Raw genomic sequence first — 23,630 nt, 5'->3', positions numbered from 1 at the left:
AAAGTGTTGGAACTCTGTATCCATCCAGGACCACAGATGGACTAAAAATTTGTTTGGCACCCTTTGTTGGATTGGACGTCAGAGTTCCAGTCCCTGCTAGCCCCACCCTTGTGTGTGTGTGTGTGTGTGTGTGTGTGTGTGTGTGTGTACACTGCTGGCTCTGGAAAACTCTGGATTCTTGCGGCGGTTTTAACTGGCATACCTCCTGTCCTGGCTGCCTCCTGTTACCAGAGGATCAACTACACACACACACACACACACACACACACACACACACACACACACACACACACACACACACACACACACACACACACACACACACACACACACACACACACACACACACACACACACACACACACACACACACACACACACACAGACTGATATACATTCTCTCTCTGTCCCCCCCAAAGCCCCCACACGCCCCCAACCCACCCGTACACTTACCACAGACCATGCCTTTATTTACAGTGATTTCTATATTCCCACAGGAAAAGTCTGGCATGACAAGTCTAATAAGACTAGGCTGTGTGTGTGTGTGTGTGTGTGTGTGTGTGTGTGTGTGTGTGTGTGTGTGTGTGTGTGTGTGTGTGTGTGTGCTCTGCCCTGCATGCCTGCCACCAAAGGCTGGCACCCTGTTTAAAATTGCAGTGTTAACACAAAGAGTGGAAGTGGTAGGTCAACAGAAGAAAAACAATAAGCTTTCCTGTTGTTGGCTTCTGGGGGGGGGGGGGGGCCAAGGCAGAGAGAGATAGAGAGAGAAAGAGATAGAGAGAGAGAGAGAGAGAGAGAGAGAGAGAGAGAGAGAGAGAGAGAGAGAGAGAGAGAGAGAGAGAGAGAGAGAGAGAGAGAGAGCAGAAAGGAGACATTAAGAAGGTAGTGAATAAAGATTGCCAAAGATTTAGGGATGTGCTTTTTCAAATTGTTTTCAAGGATTTCTTTTTTCTTTTTTTTTTGGATGGTGGGTGGGTGGGTGGCAGGGAGGTGCACAGCTCCCATTCATTTCTAATGGGAGATAATCCGACATCCTGCTTCTCTCTCCTTTCTGTGTTTCCATGCTCTGGATCGCAAACCTCTGCAAGTGAATGAGAGACATACCGGTGCGTGAAAGGAAAGGAAAAAAAGAGTGAAGGGGGGTAAGGAGTGGACGACAGGAGAGGGACGGAAAAAAAGACAGACAGAGAGAGAGAGAGAGAGAGAGCGCACACAGAAGAGGCAACTGCTACTTGGGAGAAAATGGAAACAGCCGTCATTTCTGCTTTGTGCCTGTGTTCTCTGGTTCTCGGCGTCCCTACAGGCACACCAACACAGGTGAGGACTGTATGTGTGCGTGCGTGTGTGCAATGCATGTGGAAGTGTCTAAGTTATATAATGTATACAAGCTGCATACCTTGCAGTCAACCTGTACTTTGTAAGACTGTGACAGAGTGTTGGAAATGTTTAATTGCACATGACTGAAGAATTTTCAATGAATAAACCTGTGGTTTCTCTTTCCCTCCAATAATATTTGTATCATTATTTGTGTGTGTACACATGCATGTGTGAGCAGAAATGTGTGCCTGCTGATTCAGTATCCCTGACAAATTTCCCTGTCAGTTATGCTATGAATGTAATGGTAAAAATGCAGTCATAATCCATCCAAGCAGCATTTGTTGCACAGTTACGAATCCATCTGGAAAGACTCACCGTTCTCAGCACTGTATATCTCAAATTCTCAATGTGTCAGATTTGAAGGAAAGCCCAACAGTAAAAATTATATGGCTTACTAAAACTGCCGATGATTATGATTTCGATGAAGTTGATGATGATGATGGCATCTCTAACTGTGAAACGCCTCAAGTATGTTTCCCCCTTACATTTTCACCTATCTTATCTACCTCTATAAACCTGCACTATATTCTCAGCTTAATTTGTATTATATCCAGTATCATAATAACGTTTGTCTTGTTGTACTGCAGAACATGCCACACTAACATTTCACTGCTTGTACATCTATGAGTGCGGGAATTAGTGACAAATAAACCCATCTTTAATCTTTCGTTCCGGCTGCCATCTGTTACTATAATGAGTAGTGGAGAATTATTTCTCTAAAATGGATGGCGAGGTGTGTTTTTAATTTAGTTTTTTGGAGAAAGTTTGGCTCCCTAAAATGGTTCATAAGATGTGTTACTTTAATGTAGTTGTAGATTTGAATTTTTATGTAGTTTTTTGCTTTTTAGTAATACGTTGTGTTAACACTTAAGTGTTGTTTTTGATGATTTCATTGATCTTAATGTAGTTTAATGTTTAGTCACATGAGTAAACTACTTAGCTACTGGAATAGAGGATCAAACTTTTCTTGTTATTTTGTGTTTCCTATATCTATATACCTATATCTATATGCCTTGTGCGCGCACAAGGCATCTATGGCTGGGGTGAAAAGGGCCAGAGGGGACGTCCCAGATGACCTTCCAGAGCCTGAACCTGAACCCACCAGTCCTTTATCAGATTTTGATAATACATACAACTACATTTGTAAGTAAAACGGTCGCACTTATTGTATATCCACAACAACAGTGGTTCTCAAACTTTATGTCAAGGACCCCCAAATTGATATAAATGTGGCCACGGACCCCCTTCGGCAAAGATTTTGTTCCAGGGACCTCCATACAAGATTTGTGTTTCAAATGTTTCAAAACATATTCACATTTTTGTGAAGATGTTTTGAAATAGCAGATCTATTATCTCACAATGCTTCGCATCGCGACGCATTGTGAGATTATTGATCGGCAAGTGGTAAACTGACTTTGATGCTATTTTAACAAATTGTGTTGGGGATGCCTGCAACCCCCTCAAGGACACCTGAGGGTCCCTGGACGACACTTTGATAACCAATGCACTACAACTCTGTACATACTCAATTTCACTCATATGCTGTCTTTGTGTCTCCTCTCTCCATCCATAGTGTCAAGACTAGCCAGCATGGACCAAGCCATCCACAAACTGAATGTTGGTCACTACACCTTGGATGTTAAAGTCAGCCAGTTACTGGACCGCCTGTCCCGGATGGACAGTGAGATGATTCCTTTGTCCTTTTTATCAGCATAGCCTAAACCTAATAATTCCAAATGTCACCTTTGGCCAGGAATATCTGTGTTGCTTGTTCTTTCAACAACATATTGGATGTTGGTCATGTCAAATCTAGTCTCATGACCCATCCTTCCTACAGTACGTCATCAATTTTATTCCAGCAACGGGAGGGTCTGAATTGCAAGTCAGCATGTTAGGGTTTTGTCAGAGAAAACCACAGGCAAGCCTCTGATTGGCTGGGCTGCAACGGAAGTCTGTGGTTGGTCCAAGGAGGTCCAACTTGGTCAATTCTTATGTCTTACATGATTTATTCTTTTCATTATCCTTATGCACGTTTAAAAGGTTGTGCACCAGGCTTAATCATCGGACTACTGAGAGATGTCAGACCTGACATTTTGTTCTGTAGCTCATCTCTTATTAATTAACTTCAAGATGTCTAATTTGTGCCCTCTTTGTGTTACCATAACATAATGTGTCTTGTTACTACCCGGCCTACGGGTCACCAGGTGTAACACACAAAAAATGGGGTAACAGTCTTCCACGCCGACATCTCGCCACTCCGACTAGTGGCTTCCGCGTGCGGTTAGGGTTAGGGTGAGGGTTAGGTATAGGGTTCGTTAACGTCGGAAAGGCGACATGTCGGAAAGCCGCCATGTAACCAAAAAATGGACTGCATCCTCCCAGTCCCAAACACAGCCAGCCAACACCAGTTAGATTGATAAAACACTGGGTTATTATGTCAGGCTGGACCTAAGGGTCAAAACTCACTCACAACAATAACTAAATCCTATGTTTACCTTTACCAAAACAGACAACAAACATACAGGTTTCTGGCCTAGTACTAAGTAAAGAAACACAGGGGACAGAGTGCTGGTGAGTTTGGAGACTGGTAGGATGATGTATTAGTTGATGATGGCCAGATTTACAGTCCACAGCCTGTACACAAGAGCCATTCACCAGCGGGGTTAACCAAGTAGTTAGCCACTCACATTCAGACACCACTCAGTCACCACTCACACCAGCTGCTAAGTCAATCAGCCACTCATCACCTACACAATTGAGGGTAGAAAGACAATGCAGAGGAAGACACAAGGAACTACCGCACACATATGACCAATCTTCCTGTGCAATTTAAGATGTTGAACTATCCCTCATAAGTGTTATTAGTTGAGCTGTGCAAAGTTTAACACTATTGTAATGACCCCGTCCGTCTGTCTGTCTGTACATCTGAAACATGGCTCAGGACAATTCCTGATGAAATCCTCATCTTTCTCTCTTTTCTCTCTTCTCATTGTCAACATGTCCAGCTAAAGTAGGGGAGTTGGAGGACAATATCCATGAAGTGGAACAGTTCAGCAAAGTTAATCGCAAGGAAATCGGGAGACTGGAAGGTAGACTGGGGGATTTTTTTCAAATTGCGTTTGAGAATTTTCAAAAAGCAGCAATAAGCAGTAAGGTACCAGTGTAAAAACAAACGCATTAATAAACATTTTCCTCATCTTTCTTCTCCCCTCAGGTTGCCAGAAGGGTCACAGGGTTGGGTATAAATGCTACCTGGTTTATCGTGCCTACAAAGACTATGCTGGGGCATCCCGGAAGTGCCTGGAGCGTGGGGGCCGCATGGCCATGCCCCGTGACCGCAGGGAACAGGAGGCCTTGGCCGACTACGTCAAGTCTTTCTTTCACCCGGGAAACTGGCCCGTGTGGCTGGGCATAAACGACCTGCGCTCTGAGGGCATGTACCTCTTTGATGATGGCACACGAGTCTCCTATTTCCAGTGGCGCAAGCACTTCCTCTCCAGCCAGCCAGACGGAGGGAAACGCGAGAACTGTGTGGCCATGTCATCAGACGATGGCGACTGGTGGGACCATTACTGTGACAGGAACATGAACTATGTCTGCGAGTTTGATGACAGGGTGGCGCTCTAAAAGGACTCTCTGAATTTGTTTTTTATGCCTTGAGGTGCTCAATCTAGGTCCGTCTTTATAGCTCTATGTTAAGCTCAAAATGTCTCGGCCCCTTACTCCTCACTCTCATCAGATGTTGATGTGATTGTACTTCTGAATATTTATGGCTTTAGCAGTGTATTTCCCTTTTAAATATTTAAAATGAGTGGAAATCTGTATACTGGAAGGGAAAGTCATCACTTTCGCTCTCTAGTGGTTGTGCTCAAAGGTCAGTGGCAAAGTCTTAACATCTCCCTTAAGGGACAGTGGTATGTTCTTAATATGTACGGTATGTTCTATAATAACGTATATTAGTTATTAATTATCTGCACATTGTGAATAGTGATGACATATGTAATAATATTATTTTAATGAAAAACAATGTAATATAACATGAAGTTTTTAATCAATTCATGCACACTAATTATGAAAATGCAGATTGTCTATCATACTGTGTACCGATAGAGGGTGCTGCAGCTTCTGAGTTGCTTGTGTTTATTCATGACATTGACATATTGGATGCTAAAATAGCATTCTGTATTGAATGCATTTCCTCCTTTTGTGCTTCATTAGAGGTTGTTTTCTGAAAGTAACTCAAAAATAATATAACGTGTTATTTGGCACAGAAGATAATATTGTAATATACTTTTCATTTGATCTATTATAAATATGATAAAACTTTTTTATTAATTTTCCACAAGCACACTGTATACTGTATACTCTACACTGTTGGTATCCTGCAAACTAAAAGCATGTCCCATGGCACTGTTTAATGATCAAGTTGCGTTATACTGTACACCACAAATGTAGCCATTATTGTATATTGTTATTACACATTGTGTAAGACTTTTAACAAGATAATAATAATAAAACATTATGTGTAGCATGGATAAAATGCATGTCAGCAAGACTCAGCCATGCAATTAAATGCATGTTCTCTAGAGTGTCCTAAAAAGGTGGAAGCGATGAAAAGCTTGACATTCTTCCAGCATCAGCACATACTTCTGTGCCAGACAGAACTCAGACAGAGGTTTCTTAGAAAGCAAACATCTGCCAGTCAGCCAAAGGACAGTCTCCAGGGAATTTTGGTGTACAGTATGGGCTTATCGGGTTTCAGGCACTTCTACCCTGCTCTAAAATATCTAGCAGTCAGCCAATGGATGGTCATTATTTTATGCTTATTTGGGATTATAAGGTTTCAGGGGATATATTAACTCATATACTGCCTAGAACGACTAAAACGACTTCTGTCCATAAGCCATGCCTGCCAAGAACGACTAAAACGACTTTAAAAAAAAAAAAAAAAATTACAAATATTTTTTTTTTTAGATTTTTTTTTGTTTTTTTGACCCAAAGACCAAGGAGATATGATTTTTCGAAGATATAGACTCCCATCCACTTCCTTGTTAACTTAAAACTTAAAAATTCTGTATCTCGGCTCCTGAGTACTTTTTTTTTTTCAATGAAAAATATGGCAGTGTTCAAACGCGGCCAGAAATAATTCTGGCAGTGAATGAGTAACCTAACTTCCTTATGACCCAACCTTGTAGCTCAATGAAAATAACCGATTTTTAACTGAAAGACGTGACAAAAATCTGTTATTTCATCGAGCATCACTTGGGGACGTAGGGCCCTATTTTCGCTGGTGCCTTACCGATTATCCCTAAACTTCTTTGCCATTTGTTACTATTTTTAAAAACATTTTCAAATAGTTCAGCAAGCCGATCTACATCGACACGTTGTGAGCTTGTAGATTGGCTATTTGAGCTATTTGAAAATGTTTTTAAAAATAGTAAAAAAAAAATGGCAATGAAGTTTAGGGATACTGGGCAAGGCACCGGTGAAAATAAGGCCCTAAACATATATTATAAGAATAATTTATGCTAAGTGGAAAAAGTGTTGTGTGACATGTCGCTTGACAAAATACAGTGGTTCTGTAGAGCGACACGTATTTGCTAAAGCATTAATTTGCTCTAACCTCGTCTATTGTGCCAGTGATCCAAGGAGTAGCTGTCATTGCGTCACAGGAGATTTTGAGGGTTAATTTATACTACGTATAAATCATGCTTAACAGGGTCTTCGAGGGGGTCTTCGCTGCCCCAGGCAATAGGCTACACTTTTATACTTAGTCATCATACTCCATGTGTGAAGCAAATTGGTGAAAGCCTACCCCTATAGTGTTTGAATAGCATTATATATTGTGTAACATTAAGAATTAAATTGCCTACAGTGCATAATTTGTGATGTTGGTGGATGTCTAATTTCTCATAGCTAGATCTAATTCAAAACTGAAAACTCCACACAAAATTCAATTAATCTGATCTCTCTGTGATTTGATTTTCACAGTGCACCCCCCCCCCCCCCTTCTCTCTCTTAGCCTCATCCTATTGCCATAGTTGTTCTACAGATTGCCTATTCTGTAGAACCACAGGGACACATGAGAAACCCCTTAGACATCACAATACGAATGTCTCAGTATCCACAGTAACAGGACAGGTCTAATAATGTATGTAATTGTTCGATACTACTTCATTATTGGATAAGACAAAGTACTCAAATCTGAATAGTTGTTTGTGACTAATAATAAATGCATATACAGTACATGAGACACACAATAATAACCATACCCAACAGTAGGTTAAAATTCACTATAATTTGCAAATTCTAACTGACCTAGAACTGATAATGAAGACAATGGCCGACGAAATTGTTATCAGCACCATAATCTATCTGTGGATCTGTTTCCTTCTATGACACGAAAAATGGCTGCTAGACCACACATGCACACAGTTCACAATGGTTTAATGACGAAGTCTGTTCCATAAATCTCATGTTAATAGCAGAGAAGGTTTAGTAGCAAGATCTGCAATATCAAATCAACTTTGTTTTTCTTTCTTTGTCACAGTGAACTATATAAAAAGGCTAATGGAGAAAATATCAGTTATCATTCCAAACAATCACATTTAATATTTTGTTAAACGGCTCCCTTGCGCATTTCAACCAAGTCTCATTCCACTCAAGGCCAAAGATTATCCTTAAAATTTGCATTCTAACAAAGCTAATCAAATATAACAGTACATGTTTCCATAAGCAAAGCAATATTAATTTCCCTACTTAATCTAAGTAATATTTGGAGATAGCAGTGATTTACATATGACACTTAAGTGTCATTTGAGTATGATCTATTCTATTGTACTGTGCCTGGGCTTAAAGTTTATAATGTATCTAGGGTTAGGGCTATCTGAATTGTTTTTAGTATTAATGTTTGTGTAACAATCCAATTCACAGTTATCTAAAAAAAAGAAAAACATTCAAAACTTGATTTCAAACCAATTCAAGTACTGCAGTGTCACTACCTATTGAGCCCTTCAAATAGTCACATCATTACACACACGTCACAGGCCACAGTAAACTGAAAAAAGTACTTCAAATGTATTATAATAATCAAGCGTTAGTTTGGTTAGCTGAGCTCCTTTGGTTGCACAGTCATCACAGCGCTGATGCAACCCCACAAAAAGCCTGCACATCTTCGGCGCAAAATGTTTCCATCAGTCACGTCTCTTCATGATGTCATGAATGGGAGATGTGACGTCATCAATGTGCACCAAAGAGTCACTCTTGTTTGTGAGGTGTCAGCGCTGTGTCAGAAAAGACACACTTTGTTCCCAAAAATCAACCCCTGTCATGGTGCATGTCTGTAGGCTATATGTTTGCCTGAGTGGATTCACATGTCACTGTTTGTTTATCACTTCAACCCTGTCACTTGTTTCATTGACTAACATTACATTACCAGTTGGGTAGGCCTGGGCGACATGGACAAAATCAAATATCACAATATTTTTGACCATATACATCGATATTGATATAGTGACAATAATATCGTATTATAATAAAATGTTATCCAACTCTTTACATAACATTTTGTTTTTTGTAAATAGCAAAAATAGCAGATCTACAAGCGCACAATGCGTATTTTCACTATACACTATAACAGACGATATCTAGTCTCATATCACGATATTGATATAATATTGCCCAGCCCTACAATACTGTATGTGTTATTGTGTTGATGTATATATGTTTATGCAGGCATTCACAGGGGTTGATCCAGAGGTGGATGTTTCTATTGGGAGCTAGCAGAGCAGCTGCCACTGGGTACAACCTGCAGCATGTCTGCTAGAGTTGGCCTGTCCATAGGGGTCTTAGATGGATGTGCAAGCAAAACCTTCCCTGCCTCATCCAGAACAACGTTCCCTCCCAGCTGGAAAAGAGAAATAGAGCACATAGCACAGATTAGTAATTTGAATGAGAGCGTTAGCTAAAGATGTATTTATGTATGATTTCATGGAAAGCTGAGCGCCAATGTGAAAAACAGCCTCTGTTCTAGAGCTATAATCAGACGCATCTATTCTAAATAAACCGATGTGGTCTTTATTGTAGTACATGAACTATAATTTTGTGTACAGAATGCAGGCAAAACACATTGATTATGCGAGAACAAAGACTGCATGTGGAATTGGTTCCCATGACAATAAGAATAAAAAACATTATTTATAAACAAACTTGCAAAGTGCACATATAATTCAATAAGAAAATTCAATAAAATGATCAAGTTCTGGTTTTGCTTGTTGCCTGTATAATATGCCACTGGTTCTCAATGTGCGGTCCGGAGACCACCAGGGGTCCAATTGGACTCTTGCGGGTCTGAAACTCTGAGTGTACAAATGGAACCAAATGGGCCATTGGGTCTATTTCAGTGGTTCCATATGACCTCAGAGTTGTCACTGAGCATCGTATACAGTGTAAATTGGGGTCCCAGTGATAAAAGATTGTTTCAAATGGGTGGGTGGCCCAAAGCATATAAAACTGGGGGTCTTTGAAATTAAAAAGGCTGAAAAGGTTGCCATCTACTCCCTCTCTCTCTTTCTACCATTCCTTTCTCTCTTTCCACAGTACCGTGTCAAAACAAAAACAACTAGACAATGTGCTCCTCGGAGCACAAGTCTCCGCCAGCAGACTTGTGTTGGGAATGTTCTAATTCTTACAAAAAATAGAACATGTTACTGTGTCATAGTAACATGACACACTGTCTGTATAAGTGTCCTATCCGTCCTGTCTGTATAAGTGTCCTATCCGTCCTGTCTGTGTAAGTGTCCTATCCGTCCTGTCTGTGTAAGTGTCCTATCCGTCCTGTCTGTGTAAGTGTCCTATCCGTCCTGTCTGTGTAAGTGTCCTATCCGTCCTGTCTGTGTAAGTGTCCTATCCGTCCTGTCTGTGTAAGTGTCCTATCCGAAAGTGAAAACATAGTCTCCTGGCGGAGACTACAAGATAACCATGAAAAGTAGACAGGGTTTCTACCTGGTAGATGTCTTCCAACAGGCGATGTGGGACATCAGGGAAGTCTCTATCAGCGGCGATGTACTCAGAGTACTGTAGAAGGCATCTGAACTTCATCACCTTGGCATAGGACGAACCCAGGCCAAAACTCCTGTAGATCTACAGTACCACACATTGGACATTTACATAATTGTCTCCGCCAGGCCGAAGGTGAGAGAGTATGTTTTGCACCCTGTCCGTCCGTCCTTCTGTCTGTGAACAGCTAATCTCCAGGACCGTTGGCCTGATCGCAGCGAAACTTTGCACACACACTCCCTGGATGCCAATTCCGAACCTCTGCCCCAAATTTTTCAAACTTTTCACATGGGCCTGTTATAGTGCCACCAGGTGGCCGATTCTACCTGACCTGGCGGAGACCTGTGCTCCGAGAAGCACTTTTTCTAGTTATAATATGTACTTCCCAGGAACATAATAATAAAGTGAAAATAATAATGATGATACAATGAAACAGATTTAGTAAGTAAACCACAAAAGCTTTCTACGGACAACTAACCTGTCAAATGTGGAGTAAATGTACTTAAGAGTTAGCAATATTCGCTATGCTCGCCTACACATCTAATCCTCTCTAGCTATTTTCAGTCCTCATTACCAGTATAGTTTGCACTGATCTTTTTTTTCCTCCTTTATTTAAGGATCTAAAGAAAATTCCACAGGGGCCTGTTTCCCAGACTTAGATTGAGATCAATTGAGGAGTAAAAATAAGCAGTCATAATCAATTCTCCGTGTTGTGGTTTTTAGCTGGGGATTAGATTGCACGCACGCACGCACGCACGCATGCACGCACACCCCCGGCTAATATAATCTTTCTGTCTCTGTCTGTGTCTCTGTCTCTGTCTCTCTCCTTTGTCTTACTAAGAGATAATTGCTCCACTGACCCTATTCATTGCCTACTCTAATTGAACTCCCTATGTACCTAAACCTAATTCTAACCCTAAAACCCTCTTTTCTTTATAAACACAGCTCCTTGTGTAATGAAACATGTCAAAATGTCCTCACTTGGGAGGTTATTTTCCTCATCTTGCAATCTTTGTGGAACACATCCATTTGATTGATTCAATACTTTATTAACAGTTTGCAAAAACAAGGCAAGGTGGCACAGATTTATACAAAAGAATGCTAAAGCCCTCAAGGGCTTTTTTCCATTAAGGTCTTAATTGTTCTTTTATTTACAGAAGATAAAAGAACAAGGGTGCGTTGGCTATTTGAGCTATTTGAAAACACACACACACACACACACACACACACACACACACACACACACACACACACACACACACACACACACACACACACACACACACACACACACACACACACACACACACACACACACACACACACACACACACACACACACACACATTGTACTTTTAATCCACTACAATTATATGAAAACTTGAGTTACTTTGTAGATTTTGATTATTATTTTCAACACACTAACCACTTCAGCCCTATATATATTTCGTCCATTTCAAAATAGCAGATCTACAAGCCTACTGTGAGCTTGTAGATCGGCTATTTTCCAAATACTTTTTTATACATTTTGAACTTGTGAAATGGCACATTCTGCACAATGAGTGCTTTTTACTCTTGGTACTTTAAGTATATTTTGGTGCAGATACTTTAGTACTTTTACTCAAGTACATTTTTAATACTTCTACTTGTAACAGATCTTCCATCACTGACCCTACCTTTCTGTTTGGGTCCAACAGCACGGGGTATATACATCCAGTCTGCTCCAGCCAGAGTCGAGCTCCCTCCACACTGCCAAACGAGACCACCAACACCTGCACTGACCGAGCTTCTAAGACCTCCTACAACAGCAAAACATGTTCATTTAACTCTGTTAGCATTACTTGGGTCTATTTTTACACTTTCAGAGTTTAAAATAAAACACCGGATTTTACTGTGCACACAGACCACCCAGGTCAGCCAACAATGATTATTGTTACTAACTAGGAGTACAGGGAATTCTTGTCAATAAATCTCTTCTAACATTGGATATGGACTCAATGCGTTCTAATCCCAAACAGTGGACACATTTTTATGGGTTGCGAGTAAATATACCTTTGATTTTCATTTCCTACATTTAGTTTTTATTATTATCATTTCAAAAGATTTTGAAAAGGTTCCCCCAAAAAATAAAAAGTTAAAAAAACTTCTAAAGAATGTAATTCAAATTCCATATATTTTAAAGAAGTAGTGAAAATAGGTACAAGCTCACAATTAGTCGCATCGCTCTGTATGAGTTGCCTCAAATATCGACAACTTCAAAAAGAAACTTCCTGTAGAAATGGCAATAAGGTGAACCAACCTTATTGGCCTGTAGCTCGGTCATGTGGTCTCGTCACGGAAGTCATCCAAAGTGTCTGATGAGAACCAGCAGGAGACTCTGGCCTTTGCCAAAGTACTGTCCCAGGGTCACACCCCTAATGACACAAAACTACAGTGATGCGACAATAACACCTGGTGCTATTCAAGCTCTAGTTTCTCATAATCGTCACCACAATTATAACATGCGTAATTACTAGAAATGGACAAAACTGACAACGTGCTCAACACTATTAGCAACTTTAACTGGAGAGCCAACGGCAATGCTTCTTCTTCTGTGTGTAGGCCCTCTTTAATGCTGTGTGTGTGTGTGTGTGTGTGTGTGTGTGTGTGTGTGTCTGCGTGTGCGTGTGGACTCACTCTCCACTGTGAGCATCGGTCAGTGCCACATCAGCACTGAGGCTGTCTGCGGTGGAGCCTCCTGCCAACTGTCTGTCTGTTGTCTGCAGCTTCATGTCCACGTGCTCCAGAAACTTGTCCCACTCACTCTGCACGCGCACACGCGCACACACGCACACACACACACACACACACACACACACACACACACACACACACACACACACACACACACACACACACACACACACACACACACACACACACACACACACACACACAGTTCAATAATTAAGTGATTGCAAGTCTTAGACAAATTTCCAAAGTAAGTCTAAAATCACGTCAGCCTTAAATCATTTGGTAGGCTGTCACGACACTGGCTTAGACACTAATTCAATTGGAGCTGTATTACAGCCTTTTATCATCTTGTCAGGCCTGACAAAGTCAAAAACGTTTAACATGTCTTAGCTCAAAGGTTTGATGAACACTGTCAACGGTCAATAGCTCTTAATTGAATGCAGCTGAATGTCATCACCCCTAAACACTTTCCAGCATCCAACCAAATGAGAGTAAAGATTTATGAAGGGTTATAGGCTACTAACACTGTTGACTGCAATAGTATGACAATTTATACGAATGTAAACATTATAGGAAAATCTATTCAACAGTGTGAATTCATTCTACCATACTACTAATCGGCCAAAGGGGCAAACGCTACAAATATACACATGGTGCTCAGGGGCTAAGCTAAGAACTGCCTAAAGAATACTTTGGAGACTTCCCTGAGATTCCCTGTCTACATAGAATCTCATCTAATGTGAGATTTTCATGTCAATGACCCACAAATTGATAAATATGTATGTGGCCTCAGACAGACGCCCATTTGAGTAGACCCGGAGTTGAACTGCTGCTCCTTTACGCGGGAAGGAGCCAGTTAAGGTGGTTCGGGTATCAAGAACGGATGCTTCCTCAGGGTCTCCCTAGGGAGGTCCTCAAGGCACGTCCCGCTGGGAAGAGGCCACAAGACAGACCAAGCAAGGACCAGATGGGTGATTATATCTCCATGCAGGCCTGGGAATGCCTCAGGATCCCCCAGTATAAAGTGGCTAAATACTGGGACTCTCTGCTGGAACTGTTACCCCCGTGACCCGACTCCACATAAGCAGATGAAGATGGATGGATGGATGGATGGAGATTTTGTACCAGGGCCCTCCGTAAGAGAAGATTTGTCAAGATCTGTTTTTTAATAGAAAATCTTCAAGATCACAGTGTGTCGCATTGCAACGCGTTGTGAGCTTGTAGAATAAACTGTTCCTCATTTTGCTGGGGACCCCAATAACACCCTCAAGGGTCTCTGGTGGTCCCAGGACCACACTTTGAGAACCACTGCTCTTTGGGAGGCATAAATCCCCATCAATACCACTAAGAGGGTCCCACAGTGAAAACCTGTGACCATCAGAAGCACAATGAACCAGTGTGTCGCAACAATAAAGTCAAAGGGCAGCCTGGAGAATTATAATAATCTTGACACAAAGATCAGCCAAGTGGAATGCCAGGATAACTGGAATTGTTGATTGCAGCCTAGTGTATTAATAGCTGGCAAAGGAGTTTGGGTTAGTCCTTCCCCAACCCCCCACCCTGATCCACATTTTCTTGCTGGTGATGTTGCAATAAAGCAGAAAGAGGTGACAGAAAAGCGATGAACAAACCAACCTCTAACTGCAGGAGGTCTTCCACTTGTTCTCTGACGTCTGCATTGCTGGAACATACAACAGGGAAAGTGGGCAATCAACATATAGCTTATTGGCCAAAATACTAGGGCAAAATACAAACACTTTGAAGGGCTAGGCTGACCTTGGTACATTGTGACGTAAGCAACAAAGCTGTAGCCATGTTCAGTCAGGATCACATTCATCAAAATAGTATTGAATTTTTATTTCAATATTGCAACACGTTGAAACAAACATTATTTCTGTGCTGTGCAATAATGCGATTAAAGACTGTCCTACACCACATATCCTATAATGATAATCTTATTGCAATTAAGAAATTAATCACATTCATGTGTCTGAAATAAAGTGCATACATTCTCACTCACTCAACCTATTGACTTAATTGCATTAAAATCACATTGGTGTTCATGTACCGGTAAACAATGTGATTATACAAAGTGTTTATACAATATATTATTAATTGTATTAGCTGTAGTTGTGTTGCTTACACCACAGAGTACCAAGCTTAAGCTCACCCTTTACATTATTTTTGCGCCAGCAAACACTTTGCACAAAAGTGGCAAAAGGATTTAATTCCCCTTTAATTACTGGTAATATGACTATGAATAAAACATATCGAAATGCAGAAAAAGTGTGAAAGAGTCTGAGAAATGGGCATCTTTCATGTGATCCCAAAGAATCCTGTCCTGATCCTGTCCAAGTCCAGTCAGCAGTTCTCCAAATCTTACCAGGAAAGGGAAGCGAGCTCTGGACAAGATGACTTTGGGTGCACTTTTCACCAAAGTCTAGCTAGCTAGTGTGCATGTTTGCACAACGTGGTTCAGACTGTTATCAATGGTTTTGTTTTGTTAAACTATAGTTATTACTTACTGATAAGACTTCTGCCATAATGCCTCTGCTTCAGTCCTCTTTTTCACTCCAAGGCTGGTAAAATATAACATAAAATATGCAGCAGGTTGGTTAATAACCACAAGACAGACATCACAACTAAAAGTACTGCTCATTTAAGCTGAAGCAATAAGCTTTGACCACTTTCTTCCTTGCATTATGGTTAACTGTAAAAACTTTTTGTTTGTGTTGTTTCAACTGCTTTTCACTTGCATTACATAGCCATGACGATCCTGCTGTTGCAATAGATTACAAATTGGCAAATGGTGTATTTGTATAGTGCTTTTCTCCTAAGTGCTTCACAATTTCACACACTGACAGTGGAGGAAACCATGCAGGGCACCAAGCTGCTTATTGGGAGCTAGTGACTGGGTTAATTGTCTTGCTCAATTTTGACAGGAGCCAGGAGGAGCCCAACTGGTAACCACAAAGACTGCCGCTATGCTTAATGAGCCACTGCTGCCCCCTACTGGTACACCCATATTCCTCCCTTCCTCTCATTTTTTTCTCCTTCTACTGATTCTTTCCACTGCTGAACTGCTAAGCCTATTTCAAATGTGGTTGCACCAGAGTCTCCAGAGAGAGTATAGTATAGAGGACAATCAAGTGTAATCAAGTGTCTGTCAACACTGTTGGCCGACAAGAAATTACATATTTTCAACTGACACCTCAGTTCAGGACAGGTCAGTCAACACTGCTTTCAGTTGAAAATATGACCAAATGTTTTTCTGTGAAAATGGTGTGCTTTCGAGCACATTTTTAAATGATAATATGCGTGTCAGAAGTGTAGATTTAGACGACTCCCTATTCAAAGAGACCCACCTACGTATAATGACATGCATAGGGACGGCAGGCCGGGTAAAAGTGTTTAAACAATTTGGATGTGCAACATCCCTGAGAGCTTGCCTATTTGTCTTCGTGGTGTGAATCACAGTGAATACATCTATGCAATGGTAGGAAACACCAAGACATTACGGAAACTACACTCTGAAGGACAGAACAGTTAAACAAGAAAGCAGCAGCTGCAATGTCAACCAACCAGCAAAAACTCTCTTTACATTGCAATACTTTGATAAACTCAATGGATACACAACAAAAGGGTTGTAAGGTGTTCTATTGTGTTTTCATGGGGTGATCCTGTGATCGACGCAAAATTAAGAACACCATTGCGAAAGCAGGTAAGAACCACAAATGTATATCAGTATTTTCACATAATCAGTATTCACAAAATTCACACATACGTATGAACATAATCCCACCTTGTGTAGAAGTCGGCCCCTGCAGTCATAAGGCCAAATAAAGTGCTGATCTTATTGGGAACAAACTCTTCCAGGGAGGCTGTAATGAGAACAAGGAGGCATTAGTGGTGGAATGATTTTGTGCAATAATGTATTTAGTGCTGGCAAAGAGCATGACAAGGATTACAGTGCCTTGCTCGATTTTACATGCCACTAGGTCTGTAATCCTCTGCTCTGTGTGTAGTGTTACTGTGTTACTCTGCCAACAAGCATATTTTACATATTCATCTTTAATTCTTTAAACAAGCAGGGACTATGAGGTCAATTCTGACTGTACATGCCACTTAAGAGGCACAAACATGGTTTATTTAATGACCGCTTATCTTGCAATAAATGCCTAAACCCTAAAGTAACAACAAATTGATTTGCGCAGCTTAGCATCACATCCTCTCATGGATCATGACTCTTTCCATCAAGTCCATTCTATATACAGTATATCAATGTCTTGTGCTAAATGCTAAACAGATTCTCACCTTCTGCCTCTTGCTTGGCGTTCTGCAACAGGACCTTGCCTAAGTTGACCAACAGAGTCAAACTGCAGATTAGGGTCTCGTCATCAGCAACACTCACATCCTCAGCCATGCCTGCCACCTTATTCCCCCTGGCTCCACGGTCAAATGGTTAGTGGGTGATCTCCTTTCCCTATAGCCGAGGCACCGCCTGGTGAGAAGCTATGACGAGCAGCAAGGGAGGAGCATAGCTGTTAAATGAAGGGCGAAACATTTTCCGGCAAAAATAATCAAATGGCAAGGCATATAGCCTACGTATCTGTCAGAATGCAAAAGCGAATATAATGTGTCATTATCACTGACTCAGTGCCAAGTAGAAACAATATCAGTAATCATCTGCTGGTAGCTATAAATGTAATAATATTGTTGTGTTTGCTTATTCAATAGGGTGCTACACTTTTAGTCCTAAAACCCCAAAGTGATTTCACAATGGGTTCCCTCACCAGACTTCAAATGGTTTTAATAGGATATAGGATGTGCAATATAATGCTGAAAATAAGGTCTGTGGTTAACATAAGCCAGAGAGTTAATAAATTACACCTGTTATATATCACAAGATTACAACTGTGAATTTTAAAGCAGTTATGTGCTTTTTGAAACTTGCAATAATTGCTTGTGCTTATTCTGTATGTTGATATGTTCCTTTCTGTTCTTGGCTCCTGCTTGATTCAGACACACACACACACACACACACACACACACACACACACAAACAAGGTGGAGCCTCCTGCCAACTGTTTATCTGCTGTCTGCAGCTTCATGTCCACATGCTCTCCAGACACTTATCCCACTCACTCTGCATGGGCACACGGATGGACGCGCGGACGGGCGCGCGCGCGGCACACACACACACACACACACACACACACACACACACACACACACACACACACACACACACACACACACACACGCGTGTATTCAAGCATAATATGCAGCGGTGATAGACATTATTGGACCTACATACTTTGATAGAATACAATACGGTTACGTCACGTGCAGTTAGGGTCAAACTGATGGGTGAGGTGAGGTCACAGATGGAGCTACACTACCACCACGTGATCTAACCAGGCTCCACAGAACGATAGAAGTCATGCATTGGTAAAGACCGACTCGCTAGGATGAGTCTTTCCAGTGGATAACGGTCTTGAGTTGATAAACTCGGTTCCAACTGTGATCACTGCTATGATGACCCCAAACCTTCAATATTCATGAAAACAATAAAGTTTAAACTTGAGCGATGTTAACTTGACAATCAAATATATCTCAAAAAAGTCATCATACTAGTTAACATACTAGGAAATACACTAACCTGGTGGTGGACAAATAATCATATATGGGATGGTAGATGTATCTATCTATTTAGGTCAAAAAAGAATAATTAACAAACAAGCTCAAACCTGTTGAAGTTCAACGGCTACTCAGCATGAATCATCACAACCAGGACGGGTGAATGAATCCAGGTCAAACCGTCTACTCACGGTCTGTAACCTGCCTGTTTGGAACGAGTGTGACACCTAGTGGTGAAAAGAAGTGTAATCAGGACATGGATCTATGAATGTGTTGAGTTACCTAAATTCTGAAACTTATTTACAACTTATATTTTTCTCCAGGGTTTAGCTTGGCCCTTTTATTGCATAAAATATGAAAATATATTAAAAGAAATAATTACTTAATACTAAAATGTAAAAAAAAAGGCAAGTTACTAACAATATTGTAAGCGCTAACTAACACGCAATGGGACTGTTCCCCACATATAACTCTTCTTAACGATTCTTGTCCGATTTGAAGCTTAAGTACAATAAACAAAAAATACATTTTTGAATTGCTGGTTGTAGATCCGATTAAAAAAAGAAAGAAAACAAAGCTTCCCCAGAGATAGCAGTGCGACCGTGTGGGTTGGATGGTCAGTTCATCACTTCGGTCAGAAACAACCTACCTGGAAAACTGCTGGCTTTATTGCCATGACATTTGCTGTGCACCTTCATGGTCCTCAAAGGATGACAACAGCTGATTTTGGTGACCCCATGGCCTTTCCTATGGCAATGATTTGATTTCCACTGGCACACACAATTTTAAACTCAAAATTAGACATGATACACGTACACCAGAGAATGAAACGTACTGCTTTTGGTCATTTGTTCTGCTTTGGCCTTTCCTCTAATGACGCGCTTGGGCCAAAAGTTTCAATTGCACAAAATGTACTGCATATCAAGAAAACTTTATTATCCATTAAATTACATAAAATGGAATTTGCCTTCGGCACTCTGGCATACAATTTACAACGTACAATGAAACACAACAAGTAATAAATAAAAAAAACGAAATGGCTTGAGACATGCTCAGAGCATTCGTCAGTGAGCACTGAGGACCCCCCCCGCCCACCCCCCCCGCCACACACACACACACACCCACCCACCCACCCACCCACGCACACACACACACACACACACACACACACACACACACACACACACACACACACACACACACACACACACACACACACACACACACACACACACACACACACACACACACACACACACACACACACACACACACACACACACACACACACACACACACACACACACACACACACACACACAATCTCTCTTACCAATTCTAGGCACTTCTAATCTTTTACTTTTTATCTCCAGACCCTCTAGTGAGCGCACAAGGAATTCAAACCACACTGGTTCAGTTGGGTGTAGCTAGTGAGGTTGTTCAGACCCTATGTATAGTCTTGTTTTTCCTATCATACACTAATAACTCAATGGAATTATTACTCCACTGAACAATGTAATCATAGAACTAGCAAACACAAAAAAACGAATAGATCTAGCCATGCGACTGCTGAGGTCTGGAAGAATGCTTTGACTTAAAGGACGACTTCACCACTTTTCAACATGTCTTCATATAATAGGTCCTCACTAATGCTCATGATAAAATGATACAATTTTTTTCTACTTGGTCTGTCTCATAGGAGGGCTGTGGACAGTCCAGAAACCTGTCTACCAATGACATCATCGTTAGGCATGATTGTTTTTTCCAAAAAGATTTAAATTTTTTAATTCAGATTTTTATTAAGGCGAGAACAATGGGATCTATTATTGCATTGCAACTTTCCAGGAATACAAAGCCTGCAGTTTCTATTAGCTTGGATTCCCCATCGATGATGTCACTGGTAGACGGGTTTCTGAACTGTCTACAGCCCTCCTCTGAGACACAGACTGATTAGATTTTTTTTTAACCATTTTATCATGAGCATTAGTGAGGACCTATTATATGAAGATATGTTGAAAAGTGGTGAAGTCGTCCTTTAATACAAAACTGAAATAAATAAGTGACTGTTGTTTTCCATATGAAATTAATATTTAATAAATTAATGAAATGATAAGCTTCATCATACTTTCAATTAGATCAACACGGTTTGATATTTTGTTTACAATGGGATAGTGAGGTCCATGTAGCTCGACTTGGATGGATGACTGAAAGCTATGATGGCAAATTTATATATTATACGATGCTTGTACATCGGCTATTTTCGGAGCAGGGTCTCATTTGTCAAAGAGGGAGCTGAGGTTGCTTTTCACTCTGCGTTCCTTCTCAATGCTCTCGAAAGTTGGTGTCCCGTGCGGCAGGCCCAAGCGGTCACGCTCTGAGACCATGATTCCTTCAGCCTCCCCTAGACAAATAATATAAACAAATAATTTAACGAAAAATAAATTAATATAGATATATTAGCCCTTATATCCCGGATTGACAAATAGCAAGTCTGTGAAGCCAATGGTTACATTTTTTGGTGTAAATAATTTAATCTCATTAATAATAGACCAGGTGTGATTAATCTTTGGTTTCTTGTTTCTTTATGAGTCAGCCCATAGTATGCTCATGACAGTTCCTACAAATATGGGGCATTGCCATTGGCTGCGTTTTTGTGGGATCAACAAAGTTGTTTCCCAAAAAAACGTAGTGAGTAAAAATCACTATATATATATACACACACATGTTGACCCTGCTTCACATCTGCAGTTAAAAACTGGGGAAACGTTTGTCTGAAAAGAGGGGGTCTTACCTCTCATGCGGTAGATCAAAGTTCCATAGGCCATGTCTATCTGATAAGCCAATACAAAACTAAGAGGAACTATGGGGGCAAACAGACCCGGTCTCCTCCTCTTAATGGCACTAATGGAAAGGAAAGAAAATAAGTTAATTACTTCTCACTGTGCCTTTACATTACATATCGAAGTATAGATGGTGACATGCATGTTTGGCGTGCATTGTATGTTTATATTAGAAACAGTTAGTAAACCAAGATGTTTGCAACAAGCAGGATTTTGTGCAACATGCTTAACATTTGTACCTCAAAACATATGAGGCCTCACAAGTACTCTGTATGTGATTTGTGCATGAATGAGTGTTGCTAATAAAGAGTAATGCTAAGTCTAAAACATACATACTACCTGTAAGCTGTTGCATGTACAATAAAAGGGGAGAACCCATGAAATGTGTCACATTAAGTAAACAACACATTCATGTATCCATTACGTATTTGCTGAATGCTTGTGTGTGTGTGTGTTAACCAAATGCCGCACCCCGCAGTGAGTCCTAGAGTGGCCAACGCAAAGAAAGTGCCAAAGTAATTGAGGAACTCTCGGGACCAGGCGATCTGCATAGCCATCTGCCTCTCTCTCATCTGGTTCTGCATCAAGATCTGACGTTCCATCTACACACACACACACACACACACACACACACACACACACACACACACACACACACACACACACACACACACACACACACACACACACACACACACACACACACACACACACACACACACACACACACACGCGGCTGGAAGAATGTGCTAAAAGTAATATGGCATAACAGATGAGCCCAATAGCAATGTGAATAGTAAGTACAGTACAGGAGGAATCACTGGTAAACCAAGTGCTGACAATAGAAAATCTCTCTCTCTCTCTCTCTCTGAGTTATGAGCAGTTACATTCAAATTGCATAATTTAATTTAATTGCATAGTTTATTTACATTAAATATAGCCTTTGTAACAAATTATTTGACAAAGATTGTTATGTAAAAAAGCTGGATTTTGTTTTACAATTTACACCAGATGGCACTGCCTAACTATGAGTGATGACTTGAAGTGTTCAATTTAGGCTCAGAAGCTCTCAGAATGTGACCAATCAAAAGGAGGTATTAAATGAGTTGTTATTTTCCTTCCAGCATGAATGGCATACATGTGTTCTGTCTGAGTTTCCTGGGCACAGCACAGACTTCATGTGACTGTGCCCCCCTGTGCCAGCATGTCACAGCTTTTCTCTCCCTCCCTCACTCACTCACTCACTCACCTGCAGCCGTGCATTGTGAAGCATGAACTCCTGCTGCTTTTTGAAGTTATCATCCATGGATTTGGACAACATGAACCCCATCGTGATTATGTTGCTGTTGGACTGAAGAGACAGCACAGAACACATGCATTTACATTATTGTACAGCCACCATTCACATGTCACAAGTATTTTATCTCCCGCTCAAACATTTTCCCGTAAATCGCATTTTAAACCTGTCTTACAAAGAAAAGATTGGCGATAAGAAAATGTCAAATCACAATGTTGACAGATATGCTACGGAAGCCACTACGGTTAGTTTGCCTGGTAAATCAAAATAGTTTGTCACTTCATATTATCAGCGAATGAAGGCTACGTTACGTACCTAGTGTATTTTGTAAATAATTATAGCTATGTTAAGAACAATAATAAGGTAGTTATATTGTTCAAGAAGCTAACAGGGTTAGCTGCAAAAGTTCCAAGGACATACTTCTGATCAAAACACGCACGCTAAAACACAAGCACCGCCCAATTAAAAGCAAAACGCTGTTTCATTGGTCAAGCGCTCTGACAGAGGACCTTGCGTCACCAGGTGGAAAGCCTGGTCTCTATTAAAAATTAACCAGTGAGATCCGGTCTAGAACCCGCCTACTGCATCCGGTATTTTGCACGTACACACACACGCACGCACTTAACGTTTCCGTATCCGCTTAGACCCAAGATCAGTAACCTGCAGAGCGAATTGATCCCAGTCTA

At 40.9% G+C, this 23,630-nt stretch overlaps 3 protein-coding genes across 6 annotated transcripts; 1 reads left to right on the top strand and 2 right to left on the bottom strand.

The window, feature by feature from the left end:
- The first annotated feature begins 1,073 nt into the window (after window positions 1–1,073).
- On the top strand, window positions 1,074–6,231 carry clec11a (C-type lectin domain containing 11A). Its single transcript, XM_084082749.1, has 5 exons — window positions 1,074–1,317; window positions 2,406–2,520; window positions 2,951–3,058; window positions 4,383–4,466; window positions 4,592–6,231. The coding sequence occupies exons 1-5, from the start codon at window positions 1,243–1,245 to the stop codon at window positions 5,002–5,004; spliced, it is 795 nt and encodes a 264-aa protein (XP_083938875.1). The 5' UTR covers window positions 1,074–1,242; the 3' UTR covers window positions 5,005–6,231.
- A 1,576-nt stretch (window positions 6,232–7,807) lies between these two features.
- selenol (selenoprotein L) lies at window positions 7,808–19,015 on the bottom strand. Of its 4 annotated transcripts, none has more exons than XM_084082557.1 (8): window positions 18,918–19,015; window positions 17,482–17,679; window positions 16,970–17,048; window positions 15,693–15,746; window positions 14,803–14,848; window positions 13,111–13,238; window positions 12,734–12,848; window positions 12,111–12,233 (listed from the first exon to the last, which is right to left on the bottom strand). In XM_084082557.1, the coding sequence occupies exons 2-7, from the start codon at window positions 17,588–17,590 to the stop codon at window positions 12,776–12,778; spliced, it is 489 nt and encodes a 162-aa protein (XP_083938683.1). In that variant the 5' UTR covers window positions 17,591–17,679; window positions 18,918–19,015; the 3' UTR covers window positions 12,111–12,233; window positions 12,734–12,775. The 4 variants fall into 4 exon arrangements, with proteins under 4 accessions (XP_083938686.1, XP_083938683.1, XP_083938684.1 ...); XM_084082558.1 differs by having other exon boundaries at window positions 17,482–17,708; window positions 18,918–19,013; XM_084082559.1 differs by having other exon boundaries at window positions 18,830–18,970.
- A 1,858-nt stretch (window positions 19,016–20,873) lies between these two features.
- Window positions 20,874–23,389, bottom strand: plgrkt (plasminogen receptor, C-terminal lysine transmembrane protein). Its single transcript, XM_084082760.1, has 5 exons — window positions 23,260–23,389; window positions 22,897–22,998; window positions 22,119–22,249; window positions 21,599–21,708; window positions 20,874–21,208 (listed from the first exon to the last, which is right to left on the bottom strand). Exons 2-5 carry the CDS (start codon window positions 22,975–22,977, stop codon window positions 21,081–21,083), a joined length of 450 nt encoding a protein of 149 aa, XP_083938886.1. The 5' UTR covers window positions 22,978–22,998; window positions 23,260–23,389; the 3' UTR covers window positions 20,874–21,080.
- Between the last annotated feature and the right edge of the window lie 241 nt (window positions 23,390–23,630).

This window comes from Gymnoscopelus microlampas (genome assembly GCF_963454915.1).
Source record: "Gymnoscopelus microlampas genome assembly, chromosome: 16".
In the NCBI taxonomy this organism is placed as follows: domain Eukaryota; kingdom Metazoa; phylum Chordata; class Actinopteri; order Myctophiformes; family Myctophidae; genus Gymnoscopelus; species Gymnoscopelus microlampas.
This window is presented reverse-complemented; position numbering and strand designations above follow the sequence as displayed.